General features: G+C 39.2%; 1 protein-coding gene across 1 annotated transcript in view; it reads right to left on the bottom strand.

The window, feature by feature from the left end:
- Positions 1-9,128: 9,128 nt before the first annotated feature.
- The window catches only part of KIFBP (kinesin family binding protein), a 34,840-nt gene continuing 24,956 nt past the window's right edge, over positions 9,129-19,012 (bottom strand). Inside the window, exons 6-7 of the mRNA XM_007095749.3 lie at positions 15,433-15,548; positions 9,129-10,554 (exon numbers count right to left, since the gene is read on the bottom strand). Of these exons, the coding sequence (XP_007095811.1) occupies positions 9,679-10,554; positions 15,433-15,548 (992 nt within the window). The 3' untranslated portion in view covers positions 9,129-9,678. The remainder of the gene's footprint in view (positions 10,555-15,432; positions 15,549-19,012) is intronic.

Genomic DNA, 19,012 nt, shown 5'->3' with positions numbered 1-19,012 from the left:
GTAGTGCAGTGTTGTGGAAGGATGGGGACAGAAGTGTTTCAAGGAGGGAACGTCAGTCTGTCAAATGCTATACTAGCAAGAAGTCAGGAGTGATGAAGACTGAAAAGTTTCCATTGGGCTCAGCAGAATGGAGGTCCCTAGATTTCTGGTCAATGGCTATATTGAATTATATGCACTGTGATTGTACGTGTGTATATTGGTGTCTTGGACTACCTGGCTACAGAAACATGAGGGGATGATTGTATTTTTCTCATTACAGTGTACTAAGCTCTCATTCACCTGGCATGTGAATCTCCTTCCCTCCAAAAAAAACAAAAAACAAAAAAACAAAAACAAAAAAAACGACAGTATTAATGGCAGGTCCAAGTTACAAACCTGTGTCTCCATTCTGCAAGTTGGGGGTTTCCCAAGGGAAAAGCCACACTGTCTACTATTGGAGAAAGGATTGCATCCTCATAAGCAGGCACTCAATTTTCTTTTTAACCAGAAGTCACCAGAACACAATCTTTCTTAGGATATGAGACTGAAGTAATCTGTGTATCTGTTTCACCCTAAACTTGTCAGTTTCCTGAGACAGGGTCCTGGCTCTATATGCAGAATAGCTAATATCACACCACTGGAAAAACCATTTGGGTATTTCCATTCAAATCCTCCAAGAATTGCTGCTTGCCAAATAACCTTTCCTTTCCTTTTCTTCACCTCCCTAGTGGCATTCGAGAGTATTCTTCAAGGGTCATCAGAAAGTCCCTAACTCTCAACTAGAAGGCTTCCCCTTGGGCCCTGAGAGAACTACAGCTGTGGTTACCAGTTTTGATGCGTCACTGGCATGCACCCAGCAGAATTCTCCTACTGCAGGGATGTGCTCAGGAAGTGGGAAGAGAGAATTGCAGTTTCTTGGTCACCTAAAACTGCTGGGAATGCTCATTTTGTCCCTCTGTCCCTAGGCTGGGTTCTCCTTGGGAACCAAAGGCACAGAATAACTTTCTGGTTCTGGATGCTTTTCCCTGAAAAGTTGCTCCAGTACACTCTAGCTTCCTTTTCTTAATTCTAAGAGCACGGGTTCCTGCATATACGACACATAAGAGTCATATGGAGTTCTATTAAAATGTAAAATCCTGGATCCCACCCCCAGAGTTTCAGATTAGCTCTGGGCTAGAGCCTTGGAATATGCATTTTACTAAGTACCTATAAATAATTCTGATGTAGGTGGTCCTGGGACTTTAGGACACACTGCCCTACAGCTTATGCTAATACAATCTGTTATTAAAAATACGATCTTGGGGCACCTGGGTGGCTCAGTCGGTTAAGCGTCCGACTTTGGCTCAGGTCATGATCTCATGGTCCTTGAGTTCGAGCCCTGTGTCAGGCTCTGTGCTGACAGCTCAGAGCCTGGAGCCTGTTTCAGATTCCGTGTCTCCCTCTCTCTCTGACCCTCCCCTGTTCATGCTCTGTCTCTCTCGGTCTCAAAAATAAATAAACGTTAAAATTTTTTTTTTAAAAATACGATCTTAAGTATAATGATTCCAATTATTCAACACTCATCAACTATCATTAAATAATAAATTCCTGCTTCTGACCCCAGAACAACACAGCTGCCCATGTGAGAAGCTGCTTAATTAGCAATCAGTACTTGAATATGGAGCTCATATGTGAAACGTATTTATTTTGTATCTGGCTGCTTATTACCATTTCTGCTGAACAGTAGTCACCCAGGCCTCTCCTACCTTATCAGCTGCCCTGGAGGGTGTCTGCCTAGTTCTCTAAGCACCCCAAGGAATCCCAAAGGGACTTTTATTTATAATGATTTATAATGCATGATCATATATCAGGTCAGATCATTCCAAACATACCTTCTATATTTGGTATACATGCTCTATTGACTTCATGTGATAAGATATGCATATTATTTTCAAAGTAAGAAGGTAAAAGCAGCCCCATAGAATTAATTACAACTTAGGACACTCTGGCACAGGGGTGCCTCGGTGGCTCAGTTGGTTAAGCATCCAACTCTCGATATTGGCTCAGGTCATTATCTCAAGGTTCATGAGATCAAGTCCCACACTGGGCTCTGAGCTAACAGCTTGAGATTCTCTCTTCGTCTCTCTCTGCCCCTCCCCCTGCTCGCATGCTCTCTCAAAATAAATAAACTTTAAAAAAAAAAGAGAGAACACTCTGGCACGTCCTCAAGTGAAACTTTGAAACTTAAGCTATTCTTCCAGAGGCACTTGGGAGTCATTTCTCCTTGTTTTTAAGATAAACATAATGAGATTTTATGGTCTCCATGCACAGAAAAACCCGTGAAGGATTAAATATTCAGAAGCAGAGTTTAAAACTCTTGAGTCTAAAAGGACAATAAGTTCTTTACATAAAGCCTTCCCACAGTTTTGCATAATCAGTAGAACAGATTGAGATTATTCTCTTCTCATTTTTACAATTCCTTACATGACTGTATACCATCTTCTTAGTGCCCAAGCAATAGGTTTTGGATGAAAATTAAAAGCATAAAAACTCATCTAAATGAGATTATAGATGACTTTCAAGGGTGATGAGTCTTTTGATAACCAAACCCGACTGAGGATGTTAACAGGAAAGGCAAAGTGATTAAGATAACCAGTGGAGAAAAGTGAGTGAGATAATTCAGAAGGAAGTTGGGGGGAAAGAGCTCGGTGCTGATAGCTGGTGCTGCCATGGGTCATGTCTGACTCAGAAACTCATTATCATCCAGTAGGTTCTTTGGTTTTCTTTCTTCCCTTTTTTTAAGATTTCATTTTTAAGTAATTTCTACATCCAATGTGGGGCTCAAACCTACAAGAGTCATGTGATTGAGAGTCATGTGCTTCAATGACTGAGCCAGCTAGGCACCCTGGTTTTTTGATTTTCTGAACTATAATTTTGAACCCTATTTTCATACAGAACATGTTCTTGTCACTTCCTGTAGATGAAAAATTCATATTAGGTCATGACCTTTCTTGAGAAAGAAGTTACTGGCTTAAAGTCTGGTTGGATTACACGAGCTGTATGGGTTACCTAGGTGAGGGTTTATGAGAGCTGTACTTTTTCTGGGATTCCTCCTTGACACATAGTTCCTGGATGCCTTCTTTAATGTCTTCCCATTCCAGGTATTTTCAAAGACCAATAATAATAATAAGTCATAATAAAAACAATTTGAACAGATATTATGGCCCCAATTGATTTTTCTCCCTAAGAAGATTACACGTCTCTGGAATGGAAAATGACTAAAGGCCTATTTATATACTGCCACCTGCAATACGAGTACACCTATGTCAACTAGGACATTTCGAAAATATTGTTGCCCTAACATACTTGAGTTTTCTCTCTTCATATCTCATCATTAGTAACTGATTGTGATAATCGAAAACAGACAGGCGATGTGGGCAGCTCTGAAAAGTTTGGAAATACCGCAACAGCTATACTGCTACAATAGACAATTTTTTTATACCTTTTTAAAAGTCTATTTATTTATTTAGAGAGATGGCACAAGTGGGGGAGGGGTAGAAAGGGAGAGGGTGAGAGAATCCCAAGTAGGCTCTGCACTGTCAACACAGAGCCTGATGTGGGGCTTGAACTCACAAACTGTGAGATCATGACCTGAGCCTAAATCATGAGTCGGATGTTTAACCGACTGAGCCACCCAGGCACCCCCAAAATAGATAATTTTTAAAAAATCTATATAGATGTAACTACATATCTGATTTTTGGTTAATCTGACTAATTTAATGGGTTATCAGCAGTTTTACTTGAAATGTAGTTGTTCATTCAAACTAAAACTGATAGCAGTTTGTGAACTTTGTAAAAGATACGAATATTGACCTTAGTTTAAATAATAGCTCTGCCACTTAAGAGCTATGTGACCCTGGGTAAGTCATTAAAGCTCTAAGCCTCAGTTTCACATTCTGTAAAAGGAGGGTTATAGTATCCATGTCATAAAGCTCTTGAGGCAATTCTATTAAATTATGTATATAAAGTGTTACTAGAGGACCCCTGAAATAGATTATTAGATAGTGCTCGGTAACACTAGCTTTTATAGGTATGTTATATATAAGGTATGAAGAAACTCCAAAAATAAACCAGTAAAAGCAAGAGTTGGCAAACTATGCTCATCCAGCTGCCACTGTTTTTAGGAGTAAAGTTTTATTAGAGCACAGCTACATCTATTCATTTATGTAGTGTCTACAGCTGCTTTTATAGCAGAATTGAATAGTTGCAATGGACTATACGACCGAAAAAGTCTACAATATTTACCGTCTGGCCCTTTACAGAAAGTTTGCCAACCCCTGAGTATAAGAAGAAATTTAGTTGGACAAAATAGCATTTGAAATGTGGACAGGTCTATTTTCTAGTGAAAAAGAAAAATACATATCAAGCCTTTCCTCTCACATGATTCTGGGAGACACTGAGCATTGCCTTTAATTGTGATCTGAGGAGCAGAGATGAACAAATATAGATAACCCAGACAACTCCACTAAGTTATAGACAATTGCAAAAACTTTCTCCGAGGGGTGCCTGGGTAGCTCAGTCAGTTGAGTGTCCGACTCTTGATTTCAGCTCAGGTCATGATCCCGGGGTCATGGGATCAAGCCCCAAGTCAGTTTCCATGCTGAGGGTGGAGCTTAAGATTCTCTGTCTCTCTCCTTCCTCCCCTCTTCCCCAAACTCACACTGTCTCTAAAAAAACAAATAAGCAAACAAAGCAAAACAAAAACAAAACTTTCTCCAAGGAGCAGCAAGGGAAAAGGAAGTCTCCCTGAGAATAACAGCAAAGGTATGAGAATAGCATTTAAACAAACCTGTTCCCATGCTCAACATCACTCATCATCAGGGAAATACAAATCAAGACCACAGTGAGGGATCACCTTCACACCTGTCAGAATGGCTAAAATAAAAAACTCAAGAAACAAGTGTTGGCGAGAATGTAGAGAAAAAGGAGTCCTCGGGCACTGTTGGTAGGAATGCAAACTGGTACAGAGCCTGTGGAAAAGAGTTTGGAGGTCACTCAAAATATTAAAAATAGAATTACCATATGAGCCACTTATTCCACTACTGGTTATTTACTCAAAGAATTCAAAAAGAGGGCAGGGCACCTAGGTGGCTCAGTCAATTAAGCATCCGACTCTTGGTATCAGCTCAGGTCATAATCTCACAGTTCGTGAGATCAAGCCCCACATTGGGCTCTGTGCTGACAGTGCAGAGCCTGCTTGGGATTCTCTCTTTCCCCCTCTCTCTGACCCTCCCACCTGAACAGGTGTGCTTGCTCTCTCTCTGAAAATAAATATATAAACATTTAGAAATAATAATTTGAAAGGATATACACACCCCTATGTTTATTGCAGCATTATTTACAAGAGCCATGTTATGGAAGCAGCCTAAGTGCCCACTGATTGATGAATGGATAAAGAAGATGTGAGATATATCTCTATCTATCTATCTATCTATCTATCTATCTTTCTATCTATCTATCTATCTAATGGAACACTACTTGGCCATTAAAAAGCTTAAAGTCTTAGAGCCTGGTTGGCTTATTTGGTGGACCATGTGACTCTTGATCTTGGGATTTTGAGTTCGAGCCCCACACTGGGTCCAGAGATTACTTAAAAATAATTGTTAAAACCTTTGTTTTTTAAAGGGGGAAGTCTTATCATTTGCAATAGCATCGATGGACCTGGAGTGTATAATGCTGAATAGAAAAGGTTGGTCAGAGAAGGACAAGTATGATTTCACTCACACTCATATGTGGAATTTAAGAAACAAAACAAGCAAACAAATTGAAAAAGAGACAAACCAAGAAACAGACTCTTAACAACAGAGAACTGATGGTTAGGAGAGAAGAAGTAGGGGGGGGATAGGTGAAATGGATAATGGGATTAAGCAGTGCATTTTTCATGATGAGCACTGAGCGATGTATGGAATTGTTGAATCACTATATTGTACACCTAAAACTAATATAACACTGTATGTTAACTAAACTGGAATAAAAGAAAATACCTGTGCTTAATAACTAGGATTTCCCCCAAAACATAACCTATACTGTCTGGAAGACCCTAAAATCATATAGATTTCAGTGCTCTTCTCAGATGACTGTTCAGGACTGACAGGTACCATGCAGTCTTCTGATAGCAGGCATTCAATACACAATTGTTGAATAAGTGAATGAATGAACAATGCCTTTATCTTACTAGTTGTCTAAATCTAGCAAGGTTGAAAAGACAATTGCAAAGGACTTCTATGTCCCAAAAAAATGCAATTTTTTTAAAGTTTTATTTTTTTAAGTTTATTTTGAGAGAGAGAGAGAGAGACCACGGGAGTGGAGCAGAGAGAGAGGGAGAGAGAGAGAATTCCAAGCACTGACAGTGTGGAGCCCAATGCAGGGCTCAAACTCACAAACCAAGAGATCACGACCTGACCTGAAATGGGATGCTTAACCGACTGAGCCACCCAGGAGCCCAAGCCGCAATTTTTTTTAATGTTTATTTTTGAGAGAGAGAGAGAGAGAGAGAGAGAGAGAGAGAGAGAGAGAGAGAATGAGGGGGGCAGGGGCAGAGAGAGAGGGAGACACAGAATCTGAAGCAGGCTCCAGGCTCTGAGCTGTCAGCACAGAGAGGGACATGGGGCTCGAACTGACGACCCATGAGATCATGACCTGAGCCAAAGTTGGATGCCCACCTGACAGCCACCCAGGCACCCAAACCCTGCAATTTTTTTATTCAGCATGTAGTCTTTGCCCCCAGTAATTGGTTTTAGGGACGAGGAAAAGAGGAATAAAAGGTTATTTGAAATAAATCTATGGCTTTGATAGGTCACTGCCTCTAGCCCAAATTCTATCATGCTGCCAACACTGCTAAGGATTCTGGGTTATAAGTATTTCATGTAAGATTTTGTAAAATTAGCCTAGAATAATGAACAGCTGTCTTTGGGAAGCCAGGCTCAGGAAAAGCAGTTTGTAGAGGAGGCCATGCATACAGAATGCAGGATCACAAAACAGCCAGTTAGCTTTTCTGCTGATAACTAAGGACGCAGTTTTAAAATATGAACAGTCATTGCAGACAGCAAGTGACAAATAGTAGAGTATGTTGATGGCTAGTAGGATAAAGACTGGTTTTAACCAGTGCCTGTTAAAACTGAATTTTATTTAACAAAAATTTTTTTGATGTTTATTTTTGAGAGAGAGAGAGAGAGAGAGAGAGAGAGAGAGACAGAATCTGAAGCAGGCTCCAGGCTCTGAGCTGTCAGCACACAGCTCAGTGCAGGGCTCCAACCCAGGAACTGCAAGATCATGACCTGAGCCACCCAGGCGCCCTGGGTTTTATCTTTTGAACTCAAGCTGAAAAACACAGTTGTGAAGAAGAAGAATGATCAAGGTTGAAGGGGCTGTGTCTTTACAGACCATATTTTCAGAGCTTAAAACAATGACTAGTGCACAGAAAGACCTCAGCATTTGTTAAACAAATAATGAATGACTAGATAAATGAAGTTACAAAGTTGAGTAAGGTTGGTAGCAAAATGGCTAGATCAAGAGAGGCTTATAACAGAGGGATCTGTTCTAGAATCAGTCCTCACAAGAGAGTTGAAGAACTCAGAGTAGCTGAGATGCAGACTCATTGTCACCACCCCCAGGAACCCTCCCTCCCATCTGGATCCTCTTCACTTTCAAGTCTAATTAAGGAATATTATCAGAAATCATTTTATTTCAAGCATCTTCACATCCTAAACTCCACATGACCTGAGCAGAACTCTTTAATTCCAACTCCCCATTCCCTCCTAAAAACATGCTTCTCCTGCACACTTCAACTTAATATGGCTCTTGATTCTTCTTTTCCCCTCATGACCTACATTTAATCCTTTAGCATGTCATGTGATTCTATTTCCAAAGTACATAACGAATCTATCCACTTCTCTCCATTCCTACTTTATCACCCTAGTCCAAACCACTCAGATTAATCTTAACAGAATCTAGCTTGTCTCCCTCTTACCTCTCTGGTGTCTTCCCCTACTCCTCCAATCTATTCCCTCCCTAGCAGCCTGGAGTGGTTTCTTACATATGCCAATCGGATCATGCCACGCTCCTTTAAAAATTCTACAAAGGTTTTCTACTGTACCTAGAATAAAATTCAAACTTCTCCCCTATAAAACCGTCTCTATTTGGACTCTCTACTCCTGCCCCACTCCACCTCACTCCACAACCCCCGTCTGTTCTAGCCACAGTGGCCTTTCCCAAATCCTTTCCTAAATTTGTTCCAGCCTGAGGGCCTGGCACTCTCTGGAATATACTCTACCAAAGAATCTTTACTGCCTTTCTTCCCCATTTAGTTCTCAATGTCACCTTCTACATTTTCAGAGGCCTTTCCAGATCTCTATAGCTAAAGTAGGCACCCCTTCTCATTAAATGTTTACCACATCACTCTGGTTCCTTCCTTAACAGCACTCATGACCTGAAATCATTTTGCTTATTTGTTTGCTTGCTCCATGAGAGCAGGACCTTCTTTATCTTGTTCATCACTGTATCCTTTATGCTTAGAAAAGTGAGAACAGTACCTGATCCACAGTAAACATTTAACAATGAATATTAAATATTGAGTGAGTTACACGTTGCTTTTATACTCAGATTTTTTTTCCTGACAAATTGATCTCAGAGGAAAAGCAAGGTGCTTATCACACATACATAAATGTTATAGAATCTTAGACTTGACTGAATCCTAGGCTTTCTGAGGCAAATTCAGAGCTATCTTCTGTATCAAATCTTACAACTGATCTTGATTTTTATGCTGGATAGGGACTCCATTTCAATTCTGCATTTCTTGAAATGACTAACATATATTATCAATGTTATTTTGTAGTACATATCCTTTTTTTAATAGTGCTTAAAAGTTTATAAACTTACCAAAATTCTCTGATAAGCAACTCAACCAATAAGATTTTTCTGGCACAGACAGGATCTCAAATATTCTTCAATGGATGAGATTTTAGTGTTTTCTAGTGTTTTTTAGTGTTTTCTAACTGTGCAATGATGCCAAAGAAATATTATTCTCTGGCTTCAAATAAAGGAATACCTTTGAAGTATCAAAAATAAAACTAATTCTTGTAAGAAAACAAAAGAGTAAATGGAAGCTTTTATTAGTGAAACAAGTCAATTTATTATTTTCCAGCAAGGCCTTTTCCCTCTATAAATGAGACAACTACTTTACAGTACTTTACAACATAACTTAGTTTTTTGATGTTTTCAGAAAACGAAAGATTTCTCTGGAAATTAGGAAAGTAAATATTTTGGGAAGAATAACTACAGGAAGTTACTTTTCAATTAACAGGCTTGTCTACCGGTATATAACTACATAATTTTTCTTCTTAATAAAGCTATCAAGTACTAGCCAACAAAGAACCTACCTTTAGAAAACTGAGTCAGAAAGGTTTCTACTTAAATAGGAAATAAGCAATCTAACATACCAATCACACATCACCTTAACAAGGCAATTTACATAATTAGGTATAAATTATTATCTTTATGTTGATTAAGGTTCTAGCAAAAACTCAATTGGTCTGTTATCTCAAGTTCAAACTACACTCACCTGGCTATAAAGGTAAACTTCACAATGGAATTGAGCCTGTTTGACTAAGGGAGAAACTCTCTTTAATATTGCACATTTTCTTTCATGAAAAACAAGGATTATTAAGTCAGGGCCATCTTGGTTCTGAATCTCTCCATTTTCGTTGGAAGAAGACTCACCATCTCTTTACTAAGTTCTAGCTCAACTTCTATCTCCTGGGCAGCCTCAGGGTGCTTTTCACAATAATCGACAATAAATTTGTAATGTTCCAATGATGTTGCCAAGTTTTCTAGCTCTTTCTTGGGATCTGCAGTGATGATTTTGCCATAGAGACGGGCAACTCGAAACTTAGCTAACATGGCAGGGCGAAGAACATCTTCCCCTATATGCTCAGGAAATACTTTGTTCGGGTCTCTCAGGGAGTCTAAAAAGAGCTGGTAGTACTTCAGTGCTGACTTATTAAGATTATTTATTTTTTTTACAATGTGTGAATCAGGATCCCTCAGCTTGTCAGCAATGGCAACCTTCAAATCCATCATATCATAGTAAGCATGTGCAATCTCAAACTGAATCTGTCTGTTGACCAACAGGTAATACTGTGGATTCAGGTCTACAATGAGGGGCTCTAACATGGCTATTCTACGCTTATGCATCTTGCACCGTCTCTCCATATCGGTCTCAAAGAATGCAAGCACCTTAAACAGAGCACTGTGGTCTTGGACAACTTCAATATGGTCAGTGACATAACCATCAATCTGAAAGAACTCTTTTGCCTCAAAGACATAGTGTTGACCCAATAAGAAAAGTTCTCTGGCTTCTTCAAAATCTAAAGGTCTCAAATAGCTCACTTTCTCTTCCACTGCAGAGATGGCATCACACAGCTCACCGGTTCCAAACTGCACGGCTTTTTTCCTTACACTTTCTTCCTCATCTAGTTCCTTTTTCCTCAAAGCTCTAAGTTCAGACTGTTTATCAAGATCAAGCTCTCCTATGTTGTCCTGAAACAAAAACATAAATTATGGTTAGGTAGGACACTGATCTCCTGCTCTCAAATAATATGGCAAACTTAAGAGTAAAGAAAAGAAAGCCCTCTTCCAGCTGGAGTTAAAGAGATACTATAATCTTTTTTTTTTTTTTTAATGTTTATTTATTTTGAGAGAGAGAGAGAGCACACATGCATGCTAGCATGCAAGCAGGGGGCGGGACAGAGAGATAGGAGAGAGAGAACTCCTCCAAGCAGGTTCTGCCCTGTCGGCACAGAGCCTGAGTCGGGGCTCGAACTCACAAACTGTGAGATCAAAACCTAGGCTGAAATCAAGAGTTGGATCCTTAACCAACTGACCCACCCACACACCCCAGGAAGTACTATAATCTTAAATATCTTTTAAAACTTTCTTCTAATTATATTTCAATTGTATTAAAAATGTAAGAAACAGGGGCGCTGGGGTAGCTCAGTAGGTTGAGGGTCCAACCCTTGGTTTCGGCTCAAGTCATGATCTCACAGTTTCTTGAGTTTGAGTACCTCATCAGGCTCTGCGCTGGCAGTGTGGAGCCTGCTTGGGATTCTCTCTCTCTACCCCTCCCAGACTCATTCTGTCTCTCTCAAGATAAATTAATAAACTTTAAAAAAATGGTTAAAGTGGTAAATTTAAAAAAATGTAAGAGGGGGCGCCTAGGTGACTCAGTCAGTCCGTTGAGCGTCCGACTTTGGCTCAGGTCATGATCTTGCAGTTCATGAGTTCGAGCCCCGCATCAGGCCCTGTGCTGACAGCTCAGAGCCTGGAAACTGCTTTGAATTTTGTGTCTCCCTCTCTCCCTGCCCCACCCCGGTTTCACTGTCTCTCAAAACAAATAAACATTTTTAAAAATGCAAGAAATAGGAAAAATTATTTAAATAAATTAAGCTGCTTATATATGACTTTCCTCTTTGGAGAACTAAAACTCATTTATAGTTTCTTCTTCAGGTAAGACAAATGCATATGAAAGAACTTTAGAGACTCTGAAACATTATACATATGTAAGACTATAATCTACATCCTAAAATGTTTCACAGAGGTGTGCCTGGGTGGCTCAGTCGGTTAAGCCTCTGACTTCAGTTCGGGTCATGATCTCCCAGTTCATGAGTTCGAGCTCCGTGTTGGGCTCTGTGCTGACAGCTCAGAGCCTGGAGCCTGCTTCCGATTCTGTGTCTCCCTCTCTCCCTGCCCTCCTTTGCTCACACACACTCTCTCTCTCAAATATAAACATTAAAAAACTTTTTTTTAGTATTTCGCAGAGACACCATTAAGATTAATGATATGATATTTATGCTAGAAGGTATTCAGTGAAATACAGAGAAACGTTCTAGGTCTCAAAGACACTAAAGTGAAGATACAGTTTAATCTACCATCATAGTTAAAGTTATCTCCCCTACTTCTCAGGGAAAAAAAAAAAAAGTAAAATGGTTTAAAAAATAGACTAAGCTTGGGGCACCTGGGTGGCTCAGTCGGTTAAGCATCCGACTTCAGCTCAGGTCACGATCTCACGGTCCGTGAGTTCAAGCCCCGCGTCTGGCTCTGGGCTGATGGCTCAGAGCCTGGAGCCTGCTTCCGATTCTGTGTCTCCCTCTCTCTCTGACCCTCCCCCGTTCATGCTCTGTCTCTGTCTCAAAAATAAATAAACGTTAACAAAAAAATTTTTTTTTTAAAAATTAAAAAAAAAAATAGACTAAACTCATCCTTCTCAATAAAACTGAACATGAACATCAGATCCCTCTGTGCTCAACCCCCAAGCCCTTTGTTCCTTCCACTCAACATTGTCCCTAGATCTGCACTGTTCAGAACAGTAGCCATTGGCCACATTTGGATGACTACTGGGCATTGGAAATGTGGGAAGTTCAAACTGAGATGTGGGCTGTATGTATAAAATATACACCCAATTTCTAAGACTTAATACAAAAATAATTTTAAATCTCTTTAATTTAATACTGATGACTTATAGAAATAACAATTTTTCTATATTCTGGGCTTAAAGAATATAAAATTAATTCACCTTTTTTTCTTTTATAACATGGCTATTAGAAAACTGAAAATTACAGGGGTGCCTGGGTGGCTCAGTTGGTTAAGTGTCCAACTCCTGGTTTCAGCTCAGGTCTTAAACTCACAGTTTTTGAGTTTGAGCTTTGCATCATGCTCTGTGCTGAGGGCACAGAACTTGTTCAGGATTCTCTCTCTCTGCCCCTCCCCTACTCTCTCAAAATAAATAAATAAACCAAAAAAATTTTTTGAAAATTACATACATGGCTGGTATTCTATTTCTGTTGGACAGCGCTGCTCTACAGGTGACTCTGTTCACACCCATGGCTGCAACTGCCATCCATGGGAGGATGTATAGCTATAAATGTATAGCTACAGCCCACACCTCTTCTCAAGCTCCAGACCCGTAACCACAGCTCCCTGTATGACCTCTCCTCTAAGAACACTCAGAGGTTCTGCGTCCACGGGATGTCCACAATGGAACTCTATTCTTCTTCAGCAGTTTCCCGTCCTAGTGTTGTTTTAGTGAAGAAGCCTCCATGAACACGGACAGCCAACAACCTAGGAATCCTCCTTGAGATGTCCCTCTGCTCTCCCCTTTATCCTTCACATTCAATCTATCACCAAGTCCTTTGCTTCCTAAATACCTCTGGAATCCATTCTTTCTTCTATCTCTTCTGCCACCACCCTAGATCAAGCTCCCTTCACATCTCACCTAGACTGTTCCAGTGGTCTTCTAACTAATCACCCTCCTCCACTGTTGCTTCCCAATTTATTCTCCATTCTGCTACCTAAATGATTGTCCCCAAACCCTTTAAGTCTTCATTCCTCGAAGGCCCTGCTCATTCCAGCTCCTTTCTGCCTCTGTCTTATATCACCTGCTCTCTCACTCCACTCCAGACTCACAGGCCTTTGTTCCATCCCGTCTAATTCACACTCCCTGTGCCACAGAACACGCTGTTTCGGCTGGTTGGAATGCTGTGCCTTCTTTTCTCCAGTCTAACTAATTTCTACTCATTCCCAGAGCTTCCTTCAAATGTTACTTCCTCCTGTTGTCTTCCATCATGGGTCTCTCCTCTGTGGACTTATCAAAGTTGCACTTTTACGTGAAGTAAAAAGCCAGGTCTATTCTTCTTCATCACAGGACAATGACTAGCATAGAGCTGGCATAAATAAATTTGTGTAGGTCTTAAGCTTGGATTGAAGAACACTTTTCAGGTAAAAAGATGATCGAAGGATGAAATCAAACTAACAGTCAGATTAAGGAAAATCTGAGTAATTCAATAGCTGGCAACTATTTGAGTTTAAAGTAAGCAGGTGATAAGTTCTAGTGTCCAGTCTGGAAAATATCAACTAAATGAAGGGTATGAGTTAAATTACAGTGTATTTTGCCTCACACAATTATTTCAAACCCAAGCCCTAAGTCTCCAAAATTGTATTTACTCACTTGCTTTCAGGCTGCTTGTTTATTTACATGTTTTTTAGACCACTTTCTGAGCAGAAGAAAGCCGACAGCTCTTCCTGGCTCCAACTTCTCTAGACGAAAGACTCCCAGTTCTCCCCACTTCCTTTCTTTCCCAAATAAGCCTCATCTTTACCCTCTACCTCTAAAATGCTCTAATCTTTGCACGACATATCCTTCTGGGGTTTTGTGATTTGTTTGTTTAGTTTCATTTCATCTACTGGTTTAATAGGTTCTATATTAGTGCTAGTAAAACTTATTGTACTTTAATGCATGCATGCATGCATTAAAAAAAAAAAAAAAAAAAAAAAAAAAAAAAAAGCGTTACTCCTCCAGGAAAGTCTTCTATGTATCTACACTTAGTATATTGCAACCAAATGATTTATTTTTCTCCTTAGTGGTTAGAAACTAGGATTCAGTACAGATTAGTAATGATGATGATAACCATTAACATTTATTGAGGACTTAGTATGTCTAGGGCACTTTTCTGAGCCCTTTGCATATATATTAATTTAATTCTGATAACAATATTAAGTACTATTATTTAAAAAAAATTTTTAATGTTTATTTATTTTTGAGAGAGACAGAGCACAAGCAGGGGAGGGGCAGGGAGAGAGGGAGACACAGAATCAGAAGCAGGCTCCAGGCTCTGAGCTGTCAGCACAGAGCCCGATATGGGGCTCGAACTCACAAACCATGAGATCATGACCTGAGCCAAAGTAGGATGCTTAACCGACTGAGCCACCCAGGCGCCCTAAGTACTATTATTATTTCCATCTTCTTTGTGATAATATTGAGACAAAGAGAGTTTAAGTAAATTGCCACACACAAACAGCTATAAACTGGCAGGGCTGTTTCCAGATATATATTTTTCTAAAAATAATATAAATATACTTATATACTGTATAAAGTGTATAAAGGTTAGTAAGAATTGTTTCCTACCCTCAAATTGCTTATAGTCTAAAAAGAGGTGAAGGAATAAGATACGAATATGAACAGAGCTAATACAAAGCAAAACCTAAGTGATTTATGAAAGGCAATGAAAGTTCTATAGAGTTTAAAGGAGAGAAATGATATCTGTACAATATGAAGAATTACTCACTGAATAATTAATTTATTGAGAACCTATAATGCCTGGAGATAATGATAACATGAATATGATGCAGTCCCCACCTCTCAAGAAATTTATATTCTATCCAAAGAAGAGTCTCTAAGGAAGAAGTGGTATTTGAGATGGACCCTGAACACTAAGATTCTAAAAGGCAGAGATGGGAGAGCTAGAAATATTTGAGAGCATTCTGCATGCTTTGCATAATAAACATGCAAAGAGCCCAATGGGCATAATTCCCAGTTTAGGCTTTTACTTACATCCTGCTTATTTAAGAAAGAAAAGGCATTACCTGCATGGAAAGCTGGGCATTCTGCAGGAGAGTCAAACAATATTTGATCCAGCATCTTGCTATTTCTCCTTTTCTTTGATGATAAAGCTCTGGCACATCTCCTTCAGCTTCAGTAGCTAAAATCACATAACATGATTTATTTAAGTTAATGGTCACAATCGTAATTTGCATTGTGTATGACATTCTTTTTACACCACTTCTTCCTGAATTTAAGAGGAACAGATTCTCACTGAAGCAACAGGGAGGGAGAGGAGGGGGGGAACCCACCCAAAATTCCTACTACCAGAGGAAGTAGGAATAATCTCTGCTATTATTTTTGTATATTTCTTTCCAATTTTTTCTTATGTATTATCTGTAGGCAAAAACTAAGGTCACAATGTATATTCCATTTTGAATACAGCTTTTTTCCTTATATATTATACCACTAACATTTTACCCATATCTTATCAACTCTAACATTTTCAAGTACAGAATTATATAAAATTAAAGAGATGCTCCCTACTTTATATAACCATTCTTTTACTTCTGGGCATGCATTGTTTCCAATTCTTCTATAGCAAGCAAGTCTAAACAGAAAGATCTCTGTGCATAAACCTGTCTGAATTTTGGATTATTTCCTTAGGACAGATTCCTAGAAGGAGAATTTACTGGGTCAGAGTTTGTAACATCCTTTGTAACGTGAAGCAACATTTTCCACCACCATATTAGATTTAATGCAATATTACTATGAATCTGTGTACTTTCCTCTGTAGTCCACCTTTTCCCATCAACACGGTGTGCCACCAACACCAAGTACAGCAAACCCAGTATCCAGCTCTCCAAGGAGAGAATCAAGTCACTACATCCCATGCATCACAGAAACATGGCACTGAAACAGGTCACTGATGGTTTGATTATCTCCTTCAGATGAACATTTGTTTCAGCAGAAAAAGTAGTTTTTGTCTCCAACAGTAAAACTAAGGAAACAACGTACAGTCGATTCTCATTATCTGTGGTAGTCGTGTTCCAAGAAGTCACCGTGAACACTGAATTAGCAAATGCTAAAACATTGCTCCTCAGGAAAATACACGGTTAGATTCCTTTGAGCTTCTGGTCGCATTTTTATTAACTGATTATTTTGACTGTGTTTCTGTTTAAAGATTTCTTATTTAATATATATTGTTGACTCATTAACATTGAACTCATAACCAACAGCACTACAACTTGTGCTAACACTGTCATTTCTCCATAAGGTCCATCACAGCCTTCATGTGCTTACAGACACTGGACAGCACTTTAGCACTCCATTTTGAGGCCATTTTAAACAGTGAAATCGCCAACAAAAAAAAGACAACACAAAAATGTGAAAAATGGGGTACCAAATAAACCACAAAAAGGACATTTCTTTACTGTATGAGAGTTGAAACAAGAAGGCAGAGTGTTGCCTTGTTCAACATCAGCTGGGAATGCACATTTCAGGTGACTCAAATGTCTGCAAATGATCACAGAAGTGCCCCAAGTACTGTGTTTGGGGTTACAAGTTAATCATAGTGACAGGTGAATTTGCGAGTTTGGAATCCATAAATAATGAGGACTGACTATACTTTGGAACTTGTACTTAGATATGAAGTCCTTTTGCTTTCTTTTTCAGAAATAGCTTGTAGATCTGGGTACTTGACTTCGTTAAGGTTTGGAAGCAAAAATTACCCGGTTGAAAATTTAGTAAAATGTGCTCAGGGGCCCTGTGTAAGTATGTTACTGATTTTATAATAATAAAAAGTACGAATTTTTTTTAATTGAGGTACAACTGACATATGACATTTTAGTTGAGCCTTGAACAACACAGGTTTGAACTGCACAGTCCTATTTATACATGAATGTTTTTAGTACAGTACTGTAAATGTATTTTCTCTTTCTTATGGTTTTCTGAACAGTTTCTTTACTCTGACTTATTTCATTGTAAGATTAGAGTATATAATACATACACAAAATATGTGTTAATTGTTATGGTAAGGCATCTGGTCAACAGTAAGCTCTTAGTGATTTAAGTTCTGGGGAGTCAAAAGTTACACATGGATTTTTAACTACACAGGAGATAGGCGCCCTGACACTCCACATTATTCAAGGATCAACTATAGTGTTATACACACAAAGATTTGATGTTTGTATGTACTGTGAAATGATCATTACAGTAAGTCTGGTTAACATTTATCACCATACACAATTCAGTTTTTCTTGTAATGAGACTATTTTTTTTTAATGTTTATTTATTTATTTATTTTGAAAGACAGAGAGAGTGCAAGCGGAGGAGGGGCAGGCAGAGAGAAAGAGAGAGGGAGAGAGAGAATCCCAAGCAGGCCCTGCACTGTCAGCTCTGAGCCTGACATAGGGCTTGAACTCTCGGCACACCAAGAGGTACATCTTTAAAGTCTTATTATAAGGGGCGCCTTGGTGGCTCAGCCCATTAAGCATCCAACTCTTGATTTTGGCTCAGGTCATGATCTCATGGTTTGTGAGTTTGGGCCACACATCGTGGGTTTGAGCTCCGCATTAGGCTCCCTGCTGACAACGCGGGGCCTACTTGGGATTCTCCCTCTCTCTCTGCCCCTCCCCTGCTCCCGCTATCTCTCAAAATAAATAAATAAGCTTAAAAAAAAAAGATATACCCTCTTAGCAACTTTCCAATACTCAATACAATATTAGCTATAGTCACCATGCTGTACATTACCATCCCATGACTTAATCATAATTGGAAGTTTATACCTTCCACTAAACAGGATTTTTTTCTCCTTCTTTTCCTGAATAATAATCTACTGTATATATACATCACGCTTCATTCATTCATTCATTCATTCAATTATGTCCAGGGACAGAATTTAGTGATTCATCACGTACATGTAACACCCAGTGCTCATCCCAACCGATGTTTTCCTTAATGCCCCTCACCCCTTTAGCCCTTCCCCCACCCATCACCCTGCCAGCAACCCTCGGTTTATTCTCTGTATTTAAGAGTCTCTTACGGTTTGTCTCCCTCTGTTTTTGTATTTTTTTTTGCTTCTCTTCCCCTATGTTTATCTGTTTTGTTTCTTAAACTCCACATATGAGTGAAATCATATGATATTTGTCTTTCTCTGACTTACTTAGCTTAGCATAATACACTGTCCATGCTGTTGTAAACGGCAAGATTTCATTCTTTTTGATTGCCACGTAATATTCCACTGAACATATATACCACATCTTCTTTATCCATTCATCAGTCAATCGACATTTGGGCTCTTTCCATATTTTGGCTATTATCAATAGTACTGCTATAAACATTGGAGTGCATGCGCCCCTTTGAATCAGCATTTTTGTATCCTCCGGATAAATACCTAGTAATTCAACTGCTGTGTTGTAGAGTAGTTCTATTTTTAGTTTTTTGAGGAACCTCCACACTGTTTTCCAGAGTGGCTGCACCAGTTTGCATTCCCACCAGCAGTGCAAAAGGGTTCCCTTTTTTCCACATCCTCACCAACACCTGTTGTTGCCTGAGTTGTTAATTTTAGGCATTCTGATGGGTGTGAGGTGGTATCTCATTGTGGTTTTGATTTGTATTTCTCTG

The sequence above is a fragment of the Panthera tigris genome, chromosome D2 (genome assembly GCF_018350195.1).
Source record: "Panthera tigris isolate Pti1 chromosome D2, P.tigris_Pti1_mat1.1, whole genome shotgun sequence".
Classification (NCBI taxonomy): domain Eukaryota; kingdom Metazoa; phylum Chordata; class Mammalia; order Carnivora; family Felidae; genus Panthera; species Panthera tigris.
The sequence above is the reverse complement of the archived record's forward strand: the minus strand, read 5'-3'. Positions and strand labels throughout refer to the sequence as shown.